Source organism: Nipponia nippon, unplaced genomic scaffold, assembly GCF_047370975.1.
Source record: "Nipponia nippon isolate SJK-2023a ecotype South Korea unplaced genomic scaffold, ASM4737097v1 scaffold_1, whole genome shotgun sequence".
NCBI classification, from domain to species: Eukaryota; Metazoa; Chordata; class Aves; order Pelecaniformes; family Threskiornithidae; genus Nipponia; species Nipponia nippon.
The window spans coordinates 119,104,370-119,130,982 of record NW_028262290.1 but is presented as its reverse complement, the minus strand read 5'-3'; the positions used below and the strand labels follow the sequence as shown (position 1 = coordinate 119,130,982).

The window sequence follows — 26,613 nt, the reverse complement described above, 5'->3', positions numbered from 1 at the left end:
TTTGCAGGACAACAGATAGCTCAGATGTAAAAGACAAAACAAAACATCAATTCCCCAAGTCAGTAGCTATAAAAAATTCAGTGGTGAGTTTTGTGGTCCCCCTTATGTTGATTTAACAGCTGTCTTCATAAAAAGATCCATTCATTTCAGTCATGCAGCTGCTCTTGGTCTGAAGTAAGAATTAGATTTTTATCAACTTAACGGCTAAGTATTAAGAAAGGCTTTTTGCATTGTCTGGGGTTACTGTGTCTGTGGGGATGTATATTTGTATATGTGTACATCTTTGTTCTATGACTAGATCTGTCCTAAAGTTCTTCCAGCTGTGGCCAGACACATCTTAACCAACCTAAGCAGTCACTTCTGGCTTTGCTGGGCACGTTGAGATTTTGCCTTATATTGGGAATTGCCCTTAGCATAGTCTGTGCTTATGTACTCAGTACAGGAGATGATTCATTGGTCCTGTGATGCCTTTTATATTATTATAAAGTGAACAACAGAACAACAGCTAGCTGTGGATACAGATTTATCATTCAAAAAAGATTCCACCCAATGACAGTGTTGGAAGAAGGTGTCTCTCAGTGGCAGTTCTTAGCTGCTTCCTTTACAACTAGTGGCTTATTGTGGGGTTTTTTGTGTCGGTATGTAGGCTGTTCTGGCTCTGTCTCTACATGATTACAAATGATATTTAGAATTTTTCTCCCTTCCAGCTACGAACATCTCTTGGAAAAGGAAGAGCATTTCTTCGTTACTCCCTCGTTCACCAAAGGCTAGCAGACACCTTGCAGCAATGTTTCATGAACACCAAGGTGACCAGGTGAATAGCAAAGTACCTTGTTAACTAATGGGTGTTTGCTTAGTGTGATCAAGCAACATCACCTAGTAGCTATTGAAAGAAGTTGAAACCCTTCCAAGTGGTTGGCTTAGAGAGTTGGTAATAGGATAGGAAGGACAATAGACCTTTTGGCCTGGGTCACTGGTTCATACTTATCTTAGGCTGGTAATGGTTGAAAGTTATTACAGCTAAATGCGTGTGGAGTGGGTGGTGCTGATGCTTCTAATGTCAGTTTCAAAGGTGACATTTTTATAAGCATTGAGGATCCTGGGTTTGATCTTCTGTTCTGTACATCATAAGGGAGGATTAATTTGGATGTGTTGCGCAAAGCCCCAGAAAGCATTTGCGTGTATCTGTGGATTGTCACACAGAACAGCTTGCCCCTGGCCAAAGAACACAGAAGATAGTTTGTAGCTGTTTGGAGGGACACTGGTAGGGCTTTTAGAAAAAGCCAGCTGTTTGCATAATGTAATTAACTCTGGTTGCTGCTTTCTGTCCCTCATTTTTGATGTATTAAGTGTGTGCTTTAGGTATTTACTGTGTGATTATCCAGTGTATAGCAAATATTTTGTCTTGTCAGTGTTTTGCCCAAGCACTAGAACAAAAAATATTTTGTGTAGGGGCTCTTTTAAAGATATTTCTGTGGAATTCATTGAGCTGTTTGATTACATTCACATCAAAGGGATGGGATGTTGGTTGGTGGGTCTGGTTGTTTTCAGTTTGCATTTAGAATAGCATATCATAATTTTTCTGGGGTGGAGTAAATAATGATGTGGTGGGAGGTTTTTGCAAGGGAAACTGCTACTGTTTTTTTTTTTTTTTACTTATGAATGAGCATTACTTAATTTTTTTGTTTGTTTTCAAGTGACTGGTACTATGCAAGAAGTCCATTTCTGAATTCCAAAATGAGTTCTGACATTGTCGGTCAACTCTATGAGCTTACTGATGTTCAGTTTGACTTGGCATCAAGAGGCTATGATTTAGATGCTGCTTGGCCAGCATTTGCCAGGTAAGATAGAAACACTTTGTCATTTTGTATTAACAGGGCCATAAAATACCTGCCTGCTACAGAATCTGTAAAAGCTTCTGCTTTTGAAGGTAGGAACACTTGTGTCGGAGCAGGCATACACTTTCTCCATGTAATTAGTCTATGAACAAATGGGCCTTTTTTTCCTTCAATAAACTGTATACAAGAGATCAGAGTTGATGCTCTCTGATGGAGTACTTCCAGTAACTACAGTTTAGCCCAAATCCCAAGCTATTCTCATCCTCACAGGCACAAGAAGAAATGTTCTTAGCTCCTTCTGTTTTAAGAGCTGGGACGTGTAGTGACTGAACAGCCAAGCAGTACACTTCATTTGCAGCAATGGTAGAGATGACAATATGCAGTCACCACAGCCTGATCCCACCTCAAAGGGGGAAATAACAAAAACTACTAGGTCTTATCCAGAGCCGTTTGTATCAGTGGGAGTTTTCTAGGACTGCATGCTGCCACCATCTGGTTGAGCTGCCACCACACAGCAATACAATTTCGTAGAGCAAAGCTGCATTGGTTCTTGTGGATGTGGGAAGTCACGGCTACCAAACCCATAATCTTTTATAGGTGCCTTCAATATCCCTGTTTTGTTTTCCATCAACTTCAGTGGTTGTTGGCCCAGACACCAGGTGCAGTTATATCTTTTTCTATGTGGTAGTTACAGCTGGATAAATCTTATATGTAAGAGTAGAAAGAGATGTATGTATGTGCTTAGACTTCTCTTATATGTTGTTTCCCTGTGTGATCAACAGGAGGACACTGTCCTCGCTTGGATCTTCAGCATATTTATGGAAGCCCCCAAGTCGCAGTTCCAGCATGAGCAGTTTAGTGAGCAATTATTTGCAGGTAAGCAAATTACAAATAAATGTTTATGTGGCATGGTAGATTAGTGACGTAGTTCCGGAGAGCTTGGTAGTTTTATGGTGATTATGACTCTTATGATGGTAAACTACAAAAAGAGTTCTTAATTAAAAGTAAAGGGAATTCTCCAGTAGCTGATTCAACTGAACATGCAAATCTTGTAGAGGAGAAAAAAAATATTCAGAAGGCTGCCTGCAGATAGGTATGTTTTCATTTATCTTTTGTGAAAACAAGACCCATTTCCTATAAGTTGATATCTTGTAGTGCTGTGAACGCAACATACAACGTCACTGTGCATTAAGAAGCTGAACTTGCTCTCATTTGAGCACACCATTTAGATGCATGTTTAATACTTCTTAAACTTTCTGGTTTTCCCCTTCTGTTCATTTAGGCCCAAGAGTTCCCCTCCAGCCCGGATGCAAATAGCTCGCTAAATGTTGAACACCTTGAGGGCTTTGAAGAGATGCGTGTAGAACTTGACCAGGCTGAGCTGAGGCAGAGGGAACTTCAAGATCGTATTCACCGGCTAGAAATGGAAAACCAGGAGCTCCAGGCAACTGTCAGCCTTCAGAAAGAACAAGTACGGGTAGAAAAGGAGAAGAGCTATAACTACAGTGAGGAGAACTCCCGGCTGACAAAGATGATCACAGAGCTACAGAAGCAGTGTGAGGTCTCACACTCCACTCAGAGCACTGTTCATGACCTGCAGAAGTGCCTGCAGTCACTGGAACTGAATGCAGTGGAACAGCAAAAGGAATATTCATCAAAGTTGGAGCAGCTGGTGACCAGCAAGGAAGACTGTGCCTCAAAACTGCAGGTGTTGAATCAGGAGCTGGAGGCGTCTAGGGCTTTGGTTGCTATGAAGGATCTTTGCATCGATGAGCTCAAAGACAAGCTGAGTTCCACAGAACAGAAGAACCTCGACCTCCTTTCAAAAGTTGATGCTGCCTTGGAGGAAAAGGGACAGCAAGCCACAGCTCACTGTGACTCTGCCCTACAGATACAGGCACTGTTAGAGAAGCTTCAGGAGACAGAGAAGGAAAAGGCAGATATGCAAAGGCTCAGTGATGAACATGCGTCTCAACTGAAAGCAGCAAGGGAAGAGCTGCAGCTGAAAGAAGAGGCACAGAAGGAACTGGAATCCAGATACTATCGCCTCACTGCTGACTCCAAAGAAGAGAGTGAAAAGCTGCTTGGGAGCCTGGAAACCATGGCAAAGGAAATGGATGCACTTCAGAAGGCCCTGACCCTGAAAGAAAAGGAGATGACTGAGCTCCAGACCCAGGTAATGGGGTCACTGGCTCAGGTGGGGTCACTGGAAAAAAATCTTGAGGGAGCAAGGAAAGAAAAAGAGAAACTTAAGGAGGACTATAGTCGGAGGGAAGGAGCACTGAAGCAGGAAGCCCAGTTGCAAGCAGAGCAACTTGAACTACAGGAGGGTCGCTTAACAAAGGTGAGTCAGACTGTGCGTAGCCTTGAGGAGCAAAACCGGAAACTCTTGTCTGAGAAAGAGCATCTCAGCCAGAAAGTCAAGGAGCTGGAGGAGCAGATGGAGCAGCAAAACTCTGCAGTGAGCGAAATGGGTGAGGACAGCAGGAAGCTGAAAGCAGAGAATGCAAATTTGCAGCAGTCCAAGAAGAAGATGGAAGAGAAGCTGAAAAATTTGGAAGCTTCTAAAGCTTCCCTGGAAGCTGAGGTAGCCAGTCTGAGAGCCTCTGAGAAACAGCTTCAGAGCGAGATAGATGATGCCCTGGTGTCAGTTGATGAAAAAGAGAAGAAGCTCCGGGGCCAGAACAAACAGCTGGATGAAGACTTGCAGAATGCCAGGAGGCAAAGCCAAATTCTGGAGGAGAGATTAGAGGCTCTGCACTCAGACTATGAAGAACTAAAGCAAAGAGAAGAGACCACCAAAGAGTCTTATGCCTCACTTGAAGGACAGCTGAAGAGTGCCAAACAGCATAGTTTACAAATGGAAAAAAGCTTGGGCACCTTGAAGGAAAGCAAAGAGAGTCTCCAGTCACAGCTCACAGAGAAGGAAGTGGAACTGCAAGGCATGGAGAGCCAGTGTGAGCAGCTAAGAGCAGAAGCTGAAAGACATAGGAAGAAAGCAGAGACTCTTGAGGTCGAAAAGCTCAGTGTTGAAAAGACATGCCTTCATCAGACAAAGCTTATTGAATCCCTCACATCAGAAAAGGAATCAGTGGAAAAACACCAACTACAGCAGGCGGCTTCTCTGGAGAAGGAGGCAAAAGAGCTGGCCTCCAGACTGACCATGAGTGACGAGCAGTTGGAGGTCAGCCGACGTGAAGTGTCTACGCTGCAAGCAGAAGTCCTCGATCTGCGAGTCAAGCTTCAGCAGACCACTGATGAGAGAGAGCAGATGAGAGGTGAGCTGGCAGTCATACAGACTGCCTTGGGTGAGCAGAAGGCACTTGTCCAGCAGCTGAAAGAGCAAAGTGAGTCACTCAACAGAAACCATGTGCAAGAACTGGTGCAATGGAAAGAAAGAGAAGAAGTGCTGAAAAAAGAGCAGGAGACAGCAGCCCATCAAAAAGCTGAGCTGGAAAATAATTTGATGAACATGAACGAAGAGCTATCCAAGGTCAAGCAGTACTTGGAAGTTGCTAGAATGGAAAATGAAGAAAACAAAGATCTCCTCCACAGGACCAACACAGATATGGCTGAACTTGGTATTCAGATTTGTGCGTTGACCTCTGAAAAGGTGGATGCAGAAGAGCAGTTAGCCCAGGCCACAGAAAGGTTCAAAGAACTTGAAGAGCAGGCAGCAGAGCAACAGGAGAAGCTGAAGCTTGACATCTCTGATCTCAGACAGGAGAACAAGAGCCTGCAAGAGAAATTAGAGGAGGCTCAAATATGTGCCGCAGCTGTCCCAAGTCTGCAATTGCAGCTGGAGACAGTAAAGAAACAGGCACAGAGTTTCCAAGAGACCAGCCAAGAAGAGCTGTCTGCAATAAAATTTCAAATGAGCACAGAGATTCTAAATTATCAGACAAAATTCAAGGTAAATTAACGTGATTATTATAGCTGAGGGAGCTGTGCAGGATTTCCTCTGCTTTACTGTCTGCTGCAGCAATTACCGCATGAAGTCCTAAGGTTTGTGTTGGTCAGGCTCTGAGACTAGCATGCAACTAGCCTTAGTTGGGGAATCTGAAAATATCTCTACACTCATGACCTAGGCCTATTTGAGGTAAAATAAGTCTTCAGAGTTCTTTTGGAGATGTGTAGTGTGACTATCTGAGCACAGCGGAGAGGCCATGTGATATGGAAAAGGCAGCCAGTAATGAAGAGGGTGATGATTTCTTGTGTTGGCACTGAAGGTGGCGTCTTCTGTAACTATTCCGTCTGGTCACAGCTGTGATTTTTTTCTTTTTGGTAGGAACATTGCAAGACCTGTTCCCCACACCTGTAACACTACTTCTCCTTAAAACTGATTTTGATGAAAGCAAACTTAGACTGACACCAGATACTTTTACAGTTAATTCCCTCGTGTATTTTTGCTTTCAACTGCTCAAGGTAGCAGCCGAGAAGATCAAAGTTTTGCTTCCAGAGAACATGAGTCAGCCCTGTATAGTGAAACAGCACACCTAAAGGCTGAAGATTTTATTGTGTTTGTTCTGCCATTCTGAGGTAATGTGTAAGATGATTGGCAGTTGATCAGAGGCTTATGCCACTGGTGGTATCCAGAAATCCCATGAGTTTGAGACAATAGCGTATGTTCATTTACGTTTCGTTTTCATAAAGGCTTCTTAAACCTTGGTATGATTTGGGCTATCTCACTCTTTTGAGCCAAAGCAGGTTCACAAGCTGGGCCTTCTTTTTGTTGAGAACTGTAATAGCCCATAGCGAGTAACAGTAAAACACAGCTGGTCTGCTACCACAGAGGGGAGTTTCCTTGAATCTATGAGTTGGGTGTCTCTTTAGCTGTCTTTCATGAGCCTGACAGTGGTGCTGCATTTATCCCATACACGACAGTAAGAGCACTCATGATTCACAACTGGGAATTTCATAGATGAAGGGGTGGCCACTAGAGGAATGCTAACTCCTGGCTCAATCTCTCTGCTAGGCTGTCAGTGAAGAGTGTGGGAAAGTAAGAGAGCAGCTTGAGGAGCAGAAGCGACAACAGCATGCTGCAGAGGAAGAGATTGCGGAGTTACAAGTAGGTGCTCGATCTGATTAAAAGACAGAAGTGTTTGTGTCAGCAGGCATTAGTGTTACAACTGAGAAGGCAGGCAGCATTTCTGATGACTGGTTGTGAGTCTGAGAGTGCCCTTGAGTAAATACAGGTGCTGCAGACAAAATACTCAGCAGCCAGAAGTTAGCTACTGAAACAGGGATTACGAAAAGCATGATGGCACTTAGGATTTGTCCTGCTTTGAAAGCTAGTCAGGTTTTATCTAAGACCTGGTTGTGTGTACACTTCTTAAATGGGGGTGCAGGTTTAAAAGGTGTCTGTCTTAGGACCTGCATGCCCACTGCACACAGCCACAAGTGTGGATCCAACTGTTTGCAGGCTGCAAGGGGCACTGAATCAGAGAATTAATCTGGCTGAGAAATAACCCAGCCGGAAAAAAATAGGATTTTTGCAATGCATTTATCAAACAGTTGAGTTATGAGGGTCATATTGAGGTGTAAGGAGTCCAGAAAGAAGAAAGTTAAGGTTATTGAACCTGGCCCTGCCTGCTAGCAGAAATACGTACACCTTTAGATGCAGTTAGGTATCTTCCTGAGGACTCCGAGTTTGGCATGCTTCTCTGGAGAGGCTAGCTGTGAAAGAAGTTTTTGTTTCCATTGTCCTTCGTGTTCCATATAGCTTTAATAAACAACATTTTCCTCATTTTTATTTTTTTTTTCTTTTGAATCTTAGGTGGTGAAAAAACTTTTAGGGTGTATTCTTTTGCCATTATCTTTGAGAAATTTCCCTTGATAAGGAGGCAAAAGCTCCACTGTCATGGCCTAATAAGAATTACAGGCTTAATACTGTCTTACTTTAGAGACTATCCCTTATTCAGTGTGACAGAAGTAATCAGTCACTAGTACACAACTAATTAGTGTCTGCTTATACAATAATAACTTAATTGGTGGTTTGGCTTTAACTGATTCTTCTAAAGCATTGTTTAGGTGTCTTGGTAATTGTCCAATGCTTGGTAAAGTGTTGTTTTTACACGTAAGGAAATACAGTAATTTATTTCACTAGGCCACAAACACGAGTTTGTCTAGAAAGCTGGATGAAGCAAGAGAGCAGCTGTCTGCATCAGAATCTGCTCGGCTGCAGAAGGAAGAGGAAGTGACGTCTCTGAGAGAACTCTTGGAAAGGTGGGAGTTCGGGTTCTTTACACAAGCCGTTAATTGTAAGCCAAGCAAGGGGCTAATAACCAAAGCATATTGAAAATTGCTGTGGTTTGTGAAATAGCATATGCCACGGGGTTTACATAGGGCAAATAGCACATGGGCACTGATGGGGAATGTCAGACTGACACTTCAGATGAGAAATATGTAAATTACACAGCACACATGAATGCAAGGTTTAGGTTTTATTGTATTGTTAATTTAGCTGGTGATGTAAATTCATTGTATGTCTTCCTTTATGAAACTGCTTGACATTTTATGACCTCCTTTTACTTTATAGGTTAGTCAAAAAATTAAAACACCAATATTGGCTCTTTTTTTTGATATTGGAAAATTTGCACTTTTTGACAGTTTGGTTTTTCTCCCCTCTCCATGAAGTTTCAGGGAATCAGTAAGAATTATTTGAATGGGACCACATCCAGCATGTCTTTGTCAGGTTTCTTACAGTTTTAAGTATCTAATGCAGGCTATGTTTCCAAGGTCTGTAATGTCGGCCTGTGTGGTGTGGATTATTTGGCAGTCTGAATTAGGTCTTCATGAGGCATGGGCTCACGCAGAGTCTAAAGGGTTAACCAAAGCCTGTGTGTTTTTACATTTTTGTGGTGATATCATCTGTCTTTGTGGGAACACTGATGATTCTTGATCTATGCTTGAAGGTTGTCAGTACAAAATCTAACTCATCCAGATGTTTGAATTCAGCTGAATTGGCTGACTGAGTTCAGACCAGCTCAGCCCTTCGTGTTGTGTTGCTGTAGCATTTTTGATCCATTGCTAGGACTCACAGTACTGAAATTGCCATATCGTCAAGCCAACACTTACATTCTTGGAAGCTTCCTGGGGACTCTTCTTTCCACTGACTGTGCAGTGAACTGAGTTGTCTTAAACTTTAGTTCTTGAATTGCATCTGTGTTAGAAGAATATAGTGAGAAACTGGTTTGCTTCCCTTTCGTGAACATGAAGGCTATGGAGGAGTATGTGTCAAACGGCCATTTTCTGTGCAACCTGCAAATGCTGGGCAACCTGCAGCTATAGGACTTTCCCTGTTTAGCTCAGTTTGCAGCTGCTGATGATCTTAGCTTCCAAGGACACTAATTTTATTCCCAGTGTGGTAGCCATCATAAGCTTCATTATCAGCAGGGCATCCAAGAAATTGCTGATTGCTGACTGTGTTCACCAGATAAAGGATCTGTGTGCACTTTCAGTGATGCAGAAAACTGGAGAGATTCTGGCTAGCTACAAAAAGTATGCACACTGAAAACAATGTCACTGAAACTACCTGTTTATCAGGGTGGAGGACCCCTTTCTTCCATGGGGAGCACTTGAATGCACATGAGCTAAAAATGATTCTTAATTGCCTTTGTATTTGATCAGGATCCAAAAGGAAGCTGATGAAGCAAAAGAGAAGGTCCTGGATTACAGTGAGAAGCTCAGCAAGGTGGCAGCAGACAAAGATAGCAGTGACCAGAAGTTATTTGCTGAACTGGATGACCTGACGAGAACAAAACAGTTCCTTGAAGAACGTTTGATAGAACTTATCAGGTTGGCATCAAAATAAACAGCAAGCAGAAATTAAAATCCTATCTTAGGATGTTAAGGGATACTGCCTAGGTGGTTCAGTCTTGTATTCCTGAGTTGAAGATACAGGTAATGGCCAAGTTCATCAGCAGTTGAAATTTTGCATTTCCGTAATGCGATCAAAAATATAACACCCAGTAGTATCTCCTTAATTTGCTGTCTGTTTTGCAAAAATAGGTAGTTCTCTGCATGGCATGTATTTTTCTCTCCCCCTTCCCAAGAGGTTTGGTAAGTTTCTTGATCTGTCTTTATTTCTGAAAGCTCCTCAAAAGTTACAGCAAAGCAATTTTGACTGTGAAGCTTTCACCAGCATTCAGATTGAAGTTGGTTAACAGTAAACCAGCACTGATAATTTCTATGTGTTTTTCTTTCTTTTAACTGTGTCTCTGCAGAGATAAGGATGCTTTGTGGCAAAAATCAGATGCTCTGGAGTTCCAGCAGAAGCTTAGTGCAGAGCAAAGGTGGCAGGGGGACACAGAGGTTAATCATTGTCTGGACTGCCAGAGGGAGTTCTCGTGGATGGTGCGCCGACACCACTGCAGGTCAGTTTGTTGAACTCTATTACGCTGTTCAAAAGCAAAATTCAGTGTGATCGTTACATGGATGAAATACTTCTTAATGTTCACAGTTCATTGGTCAACACCAGTTGATACAGGACACTGTGGAGGCTGAAAGAACACATGAGCTCACAAGGGGATAAGAGACATTAATGGAAAGGTCCCTTGACATGTAAGGGCAAGATCTGGATGCAACTCTGACTTGGAGAGTCTGTCAGTTTCTTATTTCTGGAAACAAAGATAATCACACCCTACATAGTGTGTTTCTTCGAAGGACTGTGTTTTTAATATATTTATTTAGCACTGCTCTGTGCATGTGGTAAATAATATTCACTAAGATGGCTCTGCTATTGTGATTGAAGTATTCCAGAACAAATCCAACATGCTGTGCAATTATAAATTTGGTTACATACACTAGGTATATTCAGAGATAATTACCAATTGCTGAGTAATCTTTTTTAAAAAAGTTAATATTAAATCATTTCCTATACAGTTAACCTGCTTGGAGTTACTAGTTACCCGATCTAGATTTATTCAAATATATTTAAATGGATACATTTCAAGGTATTAGTGATATGCTTGTTTTGGCTCTTTACTGTTCTTTATCCTCACGACCTGATTCGTCATGTAAGGTATGTAGTACTGGGACTGTTTCAGTTGCATATGAATGTAGGGAACATTCGATGGGGATTAATGAATAGTGAAGTCATTTCCGGTAACAACTTTCAAATTATTCATTTCTACTAAAATCTGTGAAACTTGCTTGTGTTTTCACCTACTAATGATTTACATTATTATGAAAATCTTAACATGTTCATTAAAAAGTAGTTGACAGGTTTAATACTGAGAGACAGCAGAGCGGAGAGGGCAGGAGGGATGAATGTACATGTATGTGTCCAATATTATTTCTTCTTCCCTGTCTGAAGGGGAGAGGGGTGATTACTAAGTAGAGACATGTAGACGTGTTCTTACAGTCCTTACAATCAAATACAGTTTTGCTCTAATTGGGTATGAGATTTGGCCTGTGTGATACTATTAAGTACATTTCCTTTGTGTGTAATTAATATATATATTATTTATTTGTATTGCATATTTGTGGGTATTTAATTGCTTTATGTCTTTATATTTAAAAGTATATTTTTTTTTTAGTATTTTTATGTTTTTTTCTGTTTTCCCTATTTATTAAGGCAGCAAAGTATGAATGTGAATTTCTGTCCTGTGTTTGTCAAGAAAACTTGCTTGACCTCAGAAATCAGCACAGTCTGTATTATGAGTTCTGCCATGGATGTACGTTCAGGCTCTTGCAGAGAGCAAGACCGTTATGACAAAGCCCCAGACTCTTGTCACGTAGATATGTTCCACCTGTATGTGGTACTGTTGTAACACCTTTGGTTTCAAATCATTTCTAGAATGTGTGGTCGCATTTTCTGCTACTACTGCTGCAACAACTACATGGTGACAAAGCCGGGTGGAAAAAAGGAGCGTTGCTGCAGAGCTTGCTTTAATAAGCCTAGCGTCATTGTGGACAGTACAGATGACTCTGGATCCAGTGCCAACCAGGAAGGATCACCAGCTTCGCTGGAATCGCCTGTGTCACCATCTGAGAGGGCTTTTGGTTAGTGTATTGTTTGCATGTTGTGCAGAAATAAGTAGGGTTCATAGACATTCTCCATGAAACCACATGGTCACCTGCTACTCCAAGGACCTGCAAGTTCATGGAGTGTTTTCAGGGTGGGACTGGTCCCATCTTTGAATTTGATTGGTATTGACAGAAATTTGCATGTATATTAAATGAGTGTCAGTCAGCCTGAGATTTTCAGTTGGTTCTAGTAGTTACCTAATGTTTCTGTAAAGGTAGAAGAATGGCCCAGTCTTCCTCCTTAAGGGTTTTGCTTGTTTGTTTTCCAGAGAACCAGCTAATATTGTTTATGTTTCTTTTCGTGTCCTTTTATGGCACAGGTGCAAGTGAAGCCTCTAAACCACCAGATGATGCAACATTTGATATAATCACTGATGAAGAGCTGTGCCAAGTACAGGAATCAGACTCTCTCCACAATGAAAGTCAGATGGAGGGAGACTCTCTGGATCAAAGCGTGACAGATCTGTGAGTAAACACTGCTTCATGGAAAGGGGACTCTTTTGGATTTTGTTGGAAATGTTGTTGTTTTTTCCATTCAGTGGGGATAGCCAACCTGTGCATAAAGAGAAGACACTTCTGTTCCCAGCCACATGTTCAGTAGACCAACACAAAATAATTTTGGCCTATTTGCACAGTCACCATCAAATCTAGTAAATCCAAACAGCTCCATCCTCTCCCTCCACCTGCTGCACCACAGCACAGAGGAGTAGTCCCAGTCTGTGCTGTCACCAGGCCAGCTGTCACCATTAAAATCACCTTGCAGGCCACACTGGATCACTGGTCATTCACACTTAATTTGTAATAGGAGCTAAGCGATACTCTCTGTCAGACTCACCATTACTTAATATCAAGAGAACAAGGGGGTGGAGAAAAGATAAGGAAAGATTCGTTCTTTTTATGACAGGCTTCACTGAACTGAACGTGAAATAACTGGTCTGTGTCTGTAGGATTCCTTACTATTTTAAAGATAACAGCTGACAGAAAAGAAAAAGAACAGGAATTGCGTAGCTAAATCTGGCACAAGTTTGTTCTTTTTTTAAGAAAATGAGAAAGAATGCAGGTTTCAGTCATTTTTTTACATCTATTTCTACATAAATTCGCAATGAAGAGGATCTAAGGCCATCTGAATATCTAAGTACTTTGTTTGCAAACTATGTTGTAGTATTATAGTTTCATCTATATCCATGTTTATACAAAATATTGTTTTGCTATTGTTCAAATATTTTCAAATGTTTTCCAAAAATTCTGTTCTGTAAAATATATTATCATTCAAAAACTTTTATATACTTGAGAAGAAAAAAAAGAAAGAGCAATTTCAACTAAATTCTGTACTTGTTTTGCTTCTGAGCAGAAAAATAAACGTGATAAATCTAAATGCTAAACTGAAAATAGCCACGGAGTAACCGTCCTGCTGCTGAGAAAGCAGACCTAGACTCCTTTGCCTTCAGCGGACCCGTTTCCGGCATAAACCACAGTGACTTGCAATTTGGGTAGAAGGCAGACTGTACAGACTTGTTTATATGGAAAAGAAACTTTTCAAAATTCTACATTTTTGTTTCTTGGTAAATAAGTTCTATGTATTCTGCCTATTTTGTATACTGTTGACACTGACGGTATATTCATGTTTATCATGTGTTGGGCAGACATGAACAAACGGAGCTTCACAAAGCTCTTGTGAAGTTAGTATTGCCTTTGTTTTGCAAAGGGACAATTTGCAGTGGAGGATTTTTGTTTGTTTGTTTGTTTGTTTTTAGAAGAAAAAAAAGTGTAATGTACTACTTACTTACTTACTTACTACTTTGAATTCAGGCTGTCTGCAGAGGGGATATCACAGGTGAGTTAGTTCTGGAGAATACAACCAGGAGAAAGAAATAAGTGTGTGTCACCATTTTTTTCAATTTGGGATGGGGCTAGATTCCTCTTGTCCCACAAAGTATTCAGGCAAAGTATTCAGGCAAAGTATTCAGGAAGGATTGCCACTAATGCTGGAATACTGTTCTTCAAGGGCGCCCATGCAACATCCTACTTGCACCATGTAAACTTTTAAAGGCTGTCCGTCTCCCGTTGTTCACAGATTATAGGCAGGAAAGTCAGGAAATATTGTTTTATCCTCTGTTGCTCTTGGTTCATTAGTGTTACAAGCCAGCGGGAGAGTCCTACTGTGGTCATACTTGGAGCTTGAGACATACTTTGGAGAGAAGGCAGACCACACCTGCCCTTCGCCATGACACTTACAATATTTGAAAGGTCTCACTAGCCTGAACACTGGAGGAGAATGCAGGAGAAAGACCTTCTTACGCTGTGGGTGACTTGAGCATCTTGTGTTGATTGTGCAGTTTTGTGTTACGGGAGAGATGCAGAAACTGATACGTGTGTCAGGTGATGGTGTGGCAACTGTGGTATGTGTTGAAGAAAAAAGGCAGAGCGCAGTATTGATTCCGGCAGCACAGAAGTTTTCTGACTTGTTTCTGTGGTGAGGAGTATATGTGTACGCAAAGCCCCAGTCTAGCTTTGCACATAAGCAGATAATGCAGCATTTGATAGCATGGGTGTTTGAGGGTAACGTGCCAGAACCACTATACTGAATGTGAGCAAAGGTCTGCTAACCCTCTGTCCTGTCTTTGACAGCAGCCCATAGCAGATGTACTGATAATTTCCCAGTGTGTTTTCCCCCACCTTCCAAGGATCTGCAGTTCAGGGACTTTCTGAGCTACTGGTTTCACTGCTGCAGATTTCTTGGCCATACTCAACTGATGGACCACCTTAACTTCATATAGACCTTCAATCTTTTTTTTTTAAAGTGTCCAGCTAAACGTGGCTTGATTTCTATGTGAATACTTCAGGTAGCCTTGAAGTACAAATAATAATCCACTGGCATCCCAATAATGTTCTCTTTTCATAAACTTGAATATATGGGGTAGAATTTGCTTTGATGTTGTGCCTGGGGAAGACACAAAGGATCCGATATGGTGCTTGCTAGATGCATGCCTGAGGAACGCATCCAAATAAGTAAGTTTTCAGGCCAGACTTCTTTATTGGGATTCTGCTGAAAGTAGTCCAAGCTATTCGGTTTTTGCCAGAGATTTGAACTAATTGGTGCAGATCTAAAAGGGAGGGAGACAAGCAGCCAAGAGAGGGAAGAGAAGGGAGGCTGGGTGGTCCAGACTGACAGAGAGAAAACCTGCTATAGACATGCTCCGTTGGCATAGTTCCTTACAGCGTTACTCTGGCTGAGATTTTCGCACTGACCTTAGCTTATTTTGGGTGCGAGTCCTTGCTGGACTGGAAATGCGTGTTGGTGCTCAAAGCAGTGAATTATCTTAAAGACTGGTTTTTTTCCTATTTGTACCCCTTTTGGTGTCTATTGTACTGCTACTCTATTTTTCACTTGTTCTCTTCACTTGACCCTGCCCCTGTAGTTCTTTCCTTGAAGTGGCATGAAATGATTACAATGGCATTACTTCAAAACAGCAAATTTTGAGAGACTGCCTTTATTGGTACAGGTCAGTTGAGAACGAAATAAAACTCCTCTTGGTCATGAGCTGCACAGGTGTGTGGCAAGGTAAGACAGATGCTGTACCAGCATAACTCTGACTGGCCTTGAAGCCGCTCTTTCCTAAAGGTTAGGATCAAGCAGCAGTTGCTTCATGCTTTTGGGTCTGTTACATGAGTTTGGAGCAACCTGATTGAAATCTTAATGTGAGCTGAGATAAGTTGTGCAATTGCAGTAGTACATCCTGCTACTTCAAGGCTCATGGGTTCTCTTTTGAAGTACTGTATTTTTAAACTCTTCTATTTCTAAAGCATTCACATTTGCAGATGGTGTTCTAAAACAAAGGTCAGAATGTTGTATAGCACTGAGTCGAAGTCCTCAGGGTAAACCAGTGCACCGTGGTGCCATTTTAACATACTGTAGAAATTACATACCTGCAATAAATGTTGCAGCAGCAGAATCAAGATCATGGATGGCAGAAGTGTTAAAAAAAAAAAAAAAAAATTGCCACTACCGTGGTACGGAAACAGAGCTTATTCACACCTTGGTACTGCTTTTGGTAGAAAGGACATCTCAGCCTGTCTGCACTGTGGTTGCTTTGGTTTGAATTCTTTTTTTCTTAATGACTCATAACACTCTTTCCTGACCTAATTACAAATCACACGGCTGGGCAGGGTGCCAGTGTAGCCGAAAGGGGGAACTGCATGTGGTCTGAAGCATTCACTGCCCTGCACAGAACCAGCTGGGGAGAGGAGTGGGGACAGGAGCACCTCTCGCCACCCTCTGCTGGCAAAGCCTGCCTTGCAGCTGTGTGTTGGGATAGCAGCTTTACTTGCTGCACAGACGTGAAAGCACAGCACATTCCTTCCTAGTTTTGTTTTTAAGGATATTGCACCATTTCACTATGGGAGAAACGAGAGATTGTGTAGTAAAGAAAGGATTGCCTAAGCAGCTGTTTTCTAAGGGGAAAAAGATGACATGGACACAATGGTGCCAATAAGGGTCGGGTACCACTGAGCTGCAGTGATCTGGTAGGAGGGACTGAGTGTTAATGGGGAGAAAAGGAACATCCAGAGTGAGTGTGGTTATTGCAAGAATGGTTTGAAACAGGTTAAAACTGATATTTCAAAGCTGTAACGCAAAGGACTTTCAGCCTTTGGGCCAGACCCAACCCTGCCTTCATCATTGGCAGCCCCCAGCTGCATAAAGCCCTCCCTCTGCTCCTCCGCAACATCTCCTTTCTTTTCCCTGTTACAGTCTCCACCCCTGTTCTGATACTCTCTGCAAGAGCTTTTGCATACTTTCTGCCCCAGTCTGCACTGGCCCCTGCGCACCTTTTTGCCTCCCACTGGGAAGTGAAAAGGCCAGAGGTGGAAAGGAGGGACTGCAGGAACAAGGAAGGAGAACAACTAAGGAATGCAGTTTCATGGCAAGGGAACCAGGGTGCCAAGGAGATGCTAAGAAAAACAGACTGGAAAGATGTCAAGGTGCAAAGAATGTGTGGGAAATAGGGTGGGAGAGTTTGCGTCTAAGGAAACGCTGCTCAGTGTTAGAGCCCACGTGTGTTATGATATCCCTTGTGTTGATGGGGGATCTAGTCATGTGGCAACATGAGCTCTGTTATCAGAAATAAGATACAAAGATGTGTACAGGAGATTCAGACCATGAACCTGGTATTAGATGGAAGGCAGATGAAAATGCTGCTTTATTACAGGAATTTTAGATGAACACTAAAGGAGTGTGTGGAGACCTTCTCCCAGGTGGAAAAATAAAAAAAAAAAAAAACACAAAAAAAACCAACCACACATGAAACCCAGCATGAAGATTGAAATGTGTATGTTTTTAATCCAAGAATTCTCATTAAATGAATGACCTGGACTAAAATCTGTAATATCTTTGAAACAAAACTCATAAATGCTTTTGTTAACAAACACCTTTCATGGAAAACCTGCAGGCCAGAGGTTTGGCGAATGTCTCCAGCCCATCTGGAGTCACAAAGTCCAAGTTAGTTTTATGTCATGAAGAATGGAGTTTTATCTCATTGTTTCTTGTACCTTTTGAAGATCTTCTGCACAGTTAACTCAGTTACCAGCTTCGTCGTAGGATCAACTCTGACCAGGAAAAGCAGGAAGCGCTGAAGTATCATGATTAAGATAGGTTGGCCTAAAGCCGATAACAGCGTCTTTACTAAAGGGATTGTATTTCCTCTTTCATGCAGGCTACCTATCAGTATTTACAAAAACAAACAAACAAACAAACAAACAAACTAACTAACAAAAAAACCCAAAAACAACAAAACACCAAACCAAGCTGTAAATAGTTGCCAGATTTTCTAAGCAGTTTTATAGTGGGTACATGCTTGTTACATCTGCGTTATTTGAGGCAGTAAAAGTTTTAGAGCCTTCCTCTTCAGTGGTTTGCCACTGTTTAGCTGTACCTTGCTGTTTGATGCACCATGAGTTTTTAATAATTTTCTGTACATTCCTCCTGAATTTCACCCCCATGAAGAAATACAGAACAGGGTTAAGACAGCCATGGAAATAAGCAAGAGCTTCTGTTACAATGATTGCATATTCAAAGTTGCTGTTCAAGTTAAAGCTCCAGTCTATGATCTTTATCAGTCTCAGGAAAGTATAGGGTGACTGAGTAAGAATAAATATGGCAACTACAGAAAATATTCTTTTTAGAGATTTGTTCTTTTGAAAACTCTTGGCATGCAGTAAGGTTCTAATAATTAGAGAGTAGCAGATGATCATGGCTAGCATGGGAATAAAATAGCCAAGGGTCACTTGGATCACTTCAAGAACCAGTTCTGAGTGATGATTTGGGTATTCTTCCTGACATACTGCCTTATCAATACTAAACACCTCGCTAAAAATAAACTGTGGTGTGGCAAATGCTAGTGAGATCACCCAGATCAAGACACAGATTGATTTGCCCCATGTCATTCGTTTGGTTTGACACATACGTGCTTTGGTGGCAAAAGTAATAGCAATAAGTCGGTCAAAGGTGATAGATGTTAGAGTTAACATTGAAGTGTACAAGTTCAGAGTATACAAGCCCCGTATAATACGACACGCCACGGTGCCAAAAGTCCACTCATGAGCAGCAGAATATGCCCAGAATGGCAGCGTCCAAAGGAAGACCCAGTCAGCTATAGCCAAGTTCAGCAAAAATATATCTGTCAGTGTCTTCCGTTTCTCATAGACAACTAGTATGACAAAGACCAGCACGTTTCCTGCTAGCCCAAGGATGAAGACAAGCGAGTACATGCAAGGCAGGAAGACTCTTGTAAAGATGTGAAAATTCCCGCTTCCGTTTTCGTTGGGATCAATGATGGAGAAGTTATAATAAAAGTTACCAGCATCTGTACTTGCCATGTTGCCTTCTTTTTAAAGGCAGCCTGTAAGGAGACACATTGAGATTTTTTTACTCAGCAAATAATTAAATCCTAATGCATCCAGGAGACAGACAAAACCCTAAGTGCTAACAGATAAGAGCTGTAGTAAAACATCTATGACAGACAAAAGCAAGTATATTTATTTGCTGAAGAGGGTTGTCTTGACAGTCAAAACCCAAACACAACAGCTGGTGGATTTAAACACGTCATTTGTTACCAGATTTATACTGACGGCCACTCAGAAGATAAACAAGACAATTACAGAGGCTTCCGAAAACAGAATATGGATTAAGCTTTCAAATACATCAGTGGTTTAGTGTTTGGGTCAAGAGATTCTGGAGGAACCCATGAGAGAAAGAGAATTTGTTTGCCAAATTCAGCCTTTAGGCTGAGGTTGCAGGCTCCAAGCATCAGAGTCATTTGGCTTGGGTTGGACCCATCTCAAAAAGTATGGTTTCAGTCTCAGTGAGGAAGTGCTTTAGAGCTTGTGGTTAACGTTTGTATTGGTGTCAGAGGAGTGACCACTTCCCTGTCAGCCCCCTCCCTCGCACCCCCTCTCCAGAGCTGATGCAGTGTCACGGTGTCAGCTCTCCAAGGCAAGGGGCTGTTTTCTGTCAGGGCTGTCACCAGCACATAAGAGTAACAGCAACAACCAGCTTTGCAAGCTGTTTGCCTTGTAAATAAAGTCTTTTGTGAGACAGGTTTATGGGGTTTTCAAAGATTTAGCCGAAGGTTAAATGTCCTCTCTCTGGAGTTACAAAGAGCATGTTTCTATGGGACTAATCCGACTACAAGATATTACTCAGCATAAGATTAGCAGAATTTGCCTCTGAATCATTTAGATGGGCAGACAGGCCTCGCCTGTGTGAGTTATAACATGCAGCAGATCGAACGTTACCCAAACAAGTAGTTTCCGTGGGGCCAGGAAGCAGAGCCAGTGCAGTCTGCTCGTCACCAGAGAAGTACGATAAAACTGCATGCCCCTTTGAAAAGTTGCTGGCCCTTTATAAAATACTTTACTTTTCAATTCAGACGGAGGCCGAGCACGTGATGAAGATAACCTGCAAAAGTAACTTAGGCTCAACAACATCAAGGCAATGTATACTGAAACAAACGGAAGCACTGTGTTTTATTTTACCTACTCTTTGCAACAGCAGTCAGCTGGTGTTTCTTGCCTCTTTCTTGTGAAGGAAAGGTGTTTTTCTCTAGGCTGAAACAAAGTAATTACCAGGCACTCAGTTTTGTGGTTTGACAACATAACATTCCATTAGTAGCCTTACTAAAGCAGTACAGATCTTTCTGGTGTCCAAGCTTACTGGAAATTAGCTTTTAGGAGAGTCTTATTGACTCTTTTAAAAGAAGAATTTTTAATCCATAATATTTTTTTCCATAGTAAGATACAGCATTCACTCTCTGGACAGATGAAAATATTTAAAATTTTAACTAACTTTTTTCCTATTACATTAATGTTCTTCACAGGAATTTTCAAATTCAGGCAGTAATACACTAATTTGGTTTTGGTGAAAGCAGATGGGAGTTTTACTATGGATTTCTTATGGAAGCCAGGCTAGGATAATTTTTGAACTCCAGCTGTGAAGAATTTTCTTATATACAAATAGAAGGCACTGGCTTCTGATGTTCTTGTCCCCCCCACATGCTGATATGAGCAGATCTGCATATGGATAGAGAACAGAATGTTGCAGAAGAGATATCTCTAAGTTAAAAATGTTTTTTAACGTGTCACACACTTTACATTTCTCAGTTAGCTGGGCTTCTAAACTCAGAATTTATGAATCATGTTTTAGGAAAGAGGTGAAGTGACTGACACCATCAAACAGATAGCAAAGGATTACTGGGAGTCCTTGAATATGACCTTGCAACTGATGCTCTAGAAATTTATTTTCATGTTACGTTCTTGTGATCTTAAAGGCCTTAAGTTTTTTTTCTTTCCCTTCTTTGTCCTCTCTGAATATAATCATTTAAGTTCCTTCTTGATTTGACAGAAGGAGAAGTGAGTCTTAAATGACTGACTGATTACCAAGTTGTCTGGAAAGAAAAAAAAAAAAAAAGAAAAAAGTCCTACATGCATAAAAATAGGTTAACCTTGCAGAACTGCACACTCATTTTTGAGGCAAAGTCAGGTGTAGAAATTTCTAGCCCAAACCTTTTTTTTTCTCTCTCTTTTTTTTTTTTTTTTGAATGCTGGAGAGCAATAAAAAGCTGAGAAAGAGCTGCTAAAGCCGAAAACTTTTTTAACTCAACTGTTGTGTTCCAGACAAGCTGAAGTTACAGCTCAGAGTTGTTCAAGGAGGCTCTCGTAAAGGCTGATCCTGTATTATGAGGCTGAACAGTTTCTGGATCAGCTGAGCACCTTTGCCAAATGTTTTCAATCTTTGCTACTGAAAATGTGCTGCAAGTGTGCATCAAGTGGTATGGAAGTTAAAAACATAGGGGGAGATCCTTACCTTCCGCAGACCAGCCTCTCCACTCCACTGAAACACAGACCAGTAAGCTTTTTTCTCCGCACAACCTCTCCCCGCTACCCCCCACCCTCCCCAGTGGATGGTAACACTTAAGAGAAAGAAAGTCCAGCAATTTCCTTTTAAAAGGTTTTCATTTATTCATGATGCGTTGTTATTATGTTACCTGACATTTTTCTACCCAGAATCTCTTAAAGCATCCTGCTTGTTACTCACACACCTAAGTTACAATCCACATTGTATGCCATCTCAAACTTCAGAGTTGTTACACCTTGTCAGACTAGTCGTTCATAGAGTTACTCCAGCTTTCCTCAAAGGAAAGAACAGTAGTAATCTTTCTACCTGAAGTGAGATATTGGGAGAGCATTGTGTTGGGTAGATAGGGAGGGAGGAGGAAGAAAATTCCCTGGTCAGGAGAATAGCAAGCAGGATGAGTTTATTTGCAGGGAAATGTTACAGCCTGAATGGACTGAGTCTAAGTTCTAAAAAGATTTAGAAGTTTAATAGAAGCTTAAATTGGATAGGAACAACATCACGGGTAGAAAAGTGAGCTAAAGAGAGCCACGCAGTGTCCAGTGTGTTAATACAGGATTTGCTTTGAGGTCTGGTTCCCTTAAAATTAACTCTCGAATTAATGAAATGGAAATGCAAGCAAGTAATGGAGAGTCAGAACAAGCTATTCTGGTTTGCCCCAGCATAGATAGTTCTCCTCCTGTCAGCAGAAGGCGGCTGCTTATCATTTCCACCACTCTGGGAACTGGGTACCACAGGAGCTGGCTGTCTCAGTATTACAGGGGTTTTCCCCCATTTGGTCTCCATGGTCTTAATGTCTGTTGTGCTGATCAGCTATTCTGCTTTAGTAGCTGCACCTGAAAAGCAGGGTGTAAAAAGCAGAAATAATGATCTTGCCAGTTGTTCATTTCTGTTGGCTCAGGGCTCCAAACAGGAAATCTATTATAGATCACTCTTTTTTTAAATAAATCTAAATAAAAAGTAATTTTAGCGTATAATAATAAACAGCATAATTTGCCATGACAATAAATAGAGGCTATAAACAGTAAAAGGTAAATAATGCTCATCAGCATCATGTGATGTGCCTGCCTTAGAAATGAACCAATTTCATTACAAAAGGGTTTTGAGATTGTAATCAGAAAAGGTGAAATTATCTCACATAGGTATTTGTTGGAAGAGATGAGAGGTTCTCAAGCACATACCAGTTGGAAAAACAAATTCTAGAGCATGAATGGAAAGCAGATAATTAACATACACCCTCTGAGTTCCAGATATCAAAAAAAATTTGTCTAAAGACCTTTTTCAAAAACTAGCAAGTGTAAACCAAAGAGCTACTGCAATAACAAGGTATTGGAAAAGATTTAATAATAAAACTAGAATGCAAAATCAGTATCTTCAACAGTCTGAATAAAACCCCACCCTTTCTCTTAAATTTTGCATATCAGGATGGAGGATATGTATGATACTAACAAAATCTTTCAAGTTTGAATATTTTTGGTTAAAGCTTCTTTTTTTTGTTGTTTTTTTTTTTTCCTAAACTGTCTACCTATTCACCTGAAGTTAACAAAATAGTCACTTACTAGACGATATCACATCTTCGGGGAAGGCAGTCGTCTTGTCTTTCAAAGGAAATGTGAAAGCAGCAGTTTCTTTTATTTGTCAGTGATGAAGCCTGTGCCACTGCCTCACAGCTTTCGTAGTTGTTGTTGATCAAAGCGACACGATATGAAGTTACTCCTTTGTTTTGGTTCTTGGGTGATACTACTACAGATATGATAGTACGAACAAGCTGTGCTCTCAAGATCCAGTTCAAATTCACTTACCTGGGGCCATTCGTCTGAAATGTCCAGAAGCGAATTGATTTTTCAAAAATTATTTGCAGAATTAAAACTTAATCTGTATTTACCACTTACCTTTTTTAACCACTCGTGCATATTTTGTGACAATACTGGATCTTCCAATTCCTTCTAGCTTTTCTATTTTTTCTGGGGCAAAAATATTCTAGTGACAATTTTCTCTCAGATTTTTTGCCCATCTGAGATGAGAGATGGCTCGAAAGATACTGTGTTGGTGACCATCCCCAAGTGAGTTTTTTACCTTTAAGGCGATCTCAGCCCTAGTTAAAGTTAGTACATGTGCTAAATTTTCTTTCAGAGTCAATGAAAGAAGCTGGGAGGGCCTCCATACATTTACAAGGGAGCCGGAGGGAGCCTACCTTATGCAGGGGTGACTGTTGTCACTTGCAGCAAAGGCAGGGGTGGGAATTGACTTACAGCCTATGGGTACAAGATCTGGGAGAGAAATAGTTGTGAGGAGGCTCTTGAGAGGGTGCAGGGAAGTGGAGGTGCCTGGGCGATGCTGCTCGATGAAGTGATACTCTGCTGTCGTTTGCTCCTACTGTAATTAGGGACATCTTTTGTGCACTCCTTGTAACTAAACTACATGCCTGGCCATCACCGCAACTCAGTGTGAGCTGTAGCTTTCATTTAACCTTCCCTGTGGTATAACTTCATAGGAGGAGCCCAGTACCTGCACATGCCATGAAGGAATGTGCTGCATGGAGTGTACATAACATTTCAGGTGGTTTCCTAGCTGTGTTTCCTAGCTGCGTTTATCAGCTGTGCTCACGTCTCTAGTGAGCCTCGCTGCTCTTGATAACCTTTGGAGACTCATCTTCAGGAGCAGTGATTGGTGTAGAAAAGTAGTAGCCTTACTCGTGGAGGAGTTACTCATTACTTACTGCCTGAGAGGAAGGCAGTATTCAGAGAAACTAGCCCATGTAGTGAGATCTTTGCAGCAGCCTGTGGCACAGTAGCTGGAGTGCTTCTGGGACTCTGTCCTGTAAAGCAGTATGCTTGTACCTCTGAATACTTGAATTTGGTACCTGCAAATGTGTATTTAAAAAACCACCACCAAATTTGACTTAATCCTACAGCATCATTTACTGAATGAAGACTACTTGCACAAGAAATGCAAGGCCCCATAACGCTCTTTAAAATTGAGTTCTCCCTTCTGCTTCATTGCATGTGGTAGCAATTCCTCTCTCTCCAAGAAACAAACCTGCAGCAAGGTGCTAAATATTCACAAACTGTTACTGTCGAACAGGGAGCAATAGGTTGCAACAGCCACCTGCTTTTAGCAGTTATTTTCAGATGCACAATAGGGTATGAGGATGATAAAGCTGTGGCTAAGCTATGTGGTAGCGTAAGTACCCTAAACTGGTGTGAACGTCTGCCTTGAGAAAAGATACAGTTCCCACTGTGTTGCAGAGGGCCAGCAATTGGCACTTTCTGCCAACGAGGCCCATTTAAATTCCTTAAAACCAGAAAGTGTTCAGAGTCGCTGTTGAAATGTATTAATCGGGCATTTAAGGAGAGCTCATCTGAGCTACTCTGTCAGCCTAGTTCACAGTGACCTCATTGCAACTGCTGCTTCCTCAATCTCCAGATATGCTCCTTTCTCAGACTGTATGGGCAGCGGTGGCCTTCCCATGGAGACCAGTACCCTCCCAACATCCATTTGCCCTTATCCATACACAAGGAACCCTGGGGTCACCTCTGTGTAGCTTCTAATAAAATCTTTACCAAAGACGACTGCAGTGTCGGCAGTATTCAACCCTTTATCATGCAGTTGGGAACAAAAGAAACTCAGAGGTACTTTATTTCAGCTTGCTAGCCTAACTGTAATTTGGCCTGTTTCCTCCTTTGTTTCATAAACTGTGTTTCCATAAAATATTTTTTGATGGCCTGCTTGAAGAAGCCCTCTCCGGCGTAGGAGTGGTGAGGGCCGCTGCTGTGTGTGTCTGCATGCATGTAGCTCTCTGTAAGACTGGGTGGCCTTCCTCGGTTTGCCTGCAGGAGAATCACTATAGCATGACTGAATTATCACTGTAACCTAGGAATTACGGTAAAAATAGAGGTGAGCTGCGTGAGTTTATCTCAGGGAGAGGGCTGAGAGACTAGCCGTTACTCCTGAACAGGTCAGTCTGAAGAACGTTTAGTTGTATCGTTGTGAATCCCCCCGTGTGCAGAAACCGCACCGGCTGCAGGGAACCTGCAGGCTCTGGGATGGAGCAGCCTCTGCAGGGTACAGGCTGGGTGCTGAGGGCTGGGCAGCAGCTCTGCTGGAAGGGCCTGGGGCTCCTGGTGTGTAGTGGTGTAAACCCAAGCCAGAAGCTGCCTCTGCTATACCTCTCCTATAATTCTGCCTCAGTTTCCCTGTAATAGCCTCCAAAGAACTGTGCAAGGGGAAAATTCAAAGGTATCTAAGAAAAAAACAGCTCGTTTTTGGGAGCAAATACCTCACAACTGAAAAAAGCTAGGGTTACCCATAGAGCTGGCTGTAACCTTGGTGACCTACAGACTGTGCAGTGTTTAGGATCTTTGGGGCAGCAGCTTGCAAGTATTTCTGGTGTTGATTCCGATAGTCATCTGTTTGCTGCCTCCTGCTGGGGAGGGGACTTGAAAGCACCCTGGTAATCCCAAATTACTTATTTTGAAACCTGTTATCTGAACATCTTGCAAATGCAGCATTTGACTGTCAACTGAAAGCTGTCTTTATCTCAGAGCCTCTGCCAAACCTCTTCCGTATCACAATACTAAAAAAAATCTCAAAAGATTTTGCATGTTGTACCCTGGAGCACAGAAATATCCTTTTGTCATGATTGTTTCCCTAGCTTGCTTTCTTTGTATGCACCAGTTGCCTCTGGTCTTACAGATAGAGTGTAACCAATTTTAAGGCAGGGGAGTCCTTTTGGGTTTTGTTGTTCTTTTTTCATACAAGGTGTAAGCATAGTTAAATCGTACCTTTTTTTTCAGAAATGGTTGGGATTTCCTATCTGCCAATATGCAGGTCACCCACAGCACATAGTGGTGGATCTTCATGTCCATGCTTTTTTTTTTTTTTTTCATCAGCTGTCTGTGTGATGCTTTCCCATCCCTACATATGTTGAGGTTTGCCCGTGACCATTCCATCTCCTTCCCACCCATACACATTCCTTCATGCAAGATACTGTCTTGCACCCTGTTAAAAACTCAGTGAGCTCTGTATCCCCCATGCTCCATCCCAAATCATGCCTCTCTTCTTGCCCGTGCCAAGGGCTGTCTGTGCATCCTTTCTTCTGATCCTTTGCCATCCTCTTTCTTTTTTTATTTCTCTTTGTTGGGCTGGAGAGGAAGGCTGATAACTAAGTTAGGGTGCCTGGGATGGGTCTGACCTGCTAGGTAAGAGCAGGCCCAGGGAATCATTGGTGCTCTTCAGCATAACGCCTTTGATTGTTTCTTGGCATTAGAGTCATTTGCAGGGGTGCTTGCTGGGCTCAGCAGCTGTGAGGGGCTCCATACAGCCTCCACTCTCCATTTC

At 41.8% G+C, this 26,613-nt stretch overlaps 2 protein-coding genes across 16 annotated transcripts in view; one reads left to right on the top strand and one right to left on the bottom strand.

Annotated features, from left to right (window-relative positions):
- The window catches only part of FYCO1 (FYVE and coiled-coil domain autophagy adaptor 1), a 53,158-nt gene that overhangs the window by 15,645 nt on the left and 10,900 nt on the right, over positions 1–26,613 (top strand). For 7 of the 8 annotated variants that reach the window (XR_015707314.1, XM_087769345.1, XM_087769337.1 and 4 more), the window contains 10 exons: positions 708–814; positions 1,698–1,841; positions 2,621–2,714; positions 3,121–5,751; positions 6,814–6,906; positions 7,945–8,063; positions 9,468–9,635; positions 10,064–10,213; positions 11,638–11,843; positions 12,188–12,332. Coding sequence is in view for 7 of the 8 variants with exons in the window: in XM_087769345.1 (XP_087625471.1) it covers positions 708–814; positions 1,698–1,841; positions 2,621–2,714; positions 3,121–5,751; positions 6,814–6,906; positions 7,945–8,063; positions 9,468–9,635; positions 10,064–10,213; positions 11,638–11,843; positions 12,188–12,332 (3,857 nt within the window). In the remaining variant the exon portion in view is untranslated. Of the gene's footprint in view, positions 1–707; positions 815–1,697; positions 1,842–2,620; positions 2,715–3,120; positions 5,752–6,813; positions 6,907–7,944; positions 8,064–9,467; positions 9,636–10,063; positions 10,214–11,637; positions 11,844–12,187; positions 12,333–18,567; positions 18,661–26,613 lie in introns of those variants that run through there. The other variant, XM_087769365.1, reaches the window with a different exon arrangement.
- On the bottom strand, positions 12,343–26,585 carry CXCR6 (C-X-C motif chemokine receptor 6). 8 transcript variants are annotated; one of them, XM_087769396.1, is made up of 4 exons: positions 21,461–26,585; positions 21,226–21,252; positions 19,903–19,970; positions 12,343–18,763 (listed from the first exon to the last, which is right to left on the bottom strand). In XM_087769396.1, the coding sequence occupies exon 4, from the start codon at positions 18,738–18,740 to the stop codon at positions 17,703–17,705; it is 1,038 nt and encodes a 345-aa protein (XP_087625522.1). In that variant the 5' UTR covers positions 18,741–18,763; positions 19,903–19,970; positions 21,226–21,252; positions 21,461–26,585; the 3' UTR covers positions 12,343–17,702. The 8 variants fall into 8 exon arrangements, with proteins under 8 accessions (XP_087625522.1, XP_087625504.1, XP_087625531.1 ...); XM_087769378.1 differs by having other exon boundaries at positions 19,903–22,472; positions 22,833–26,585; XM_087769405.1 differs by having other exon boundaries at positions 19,903–22,109; positions 22,833–26,585.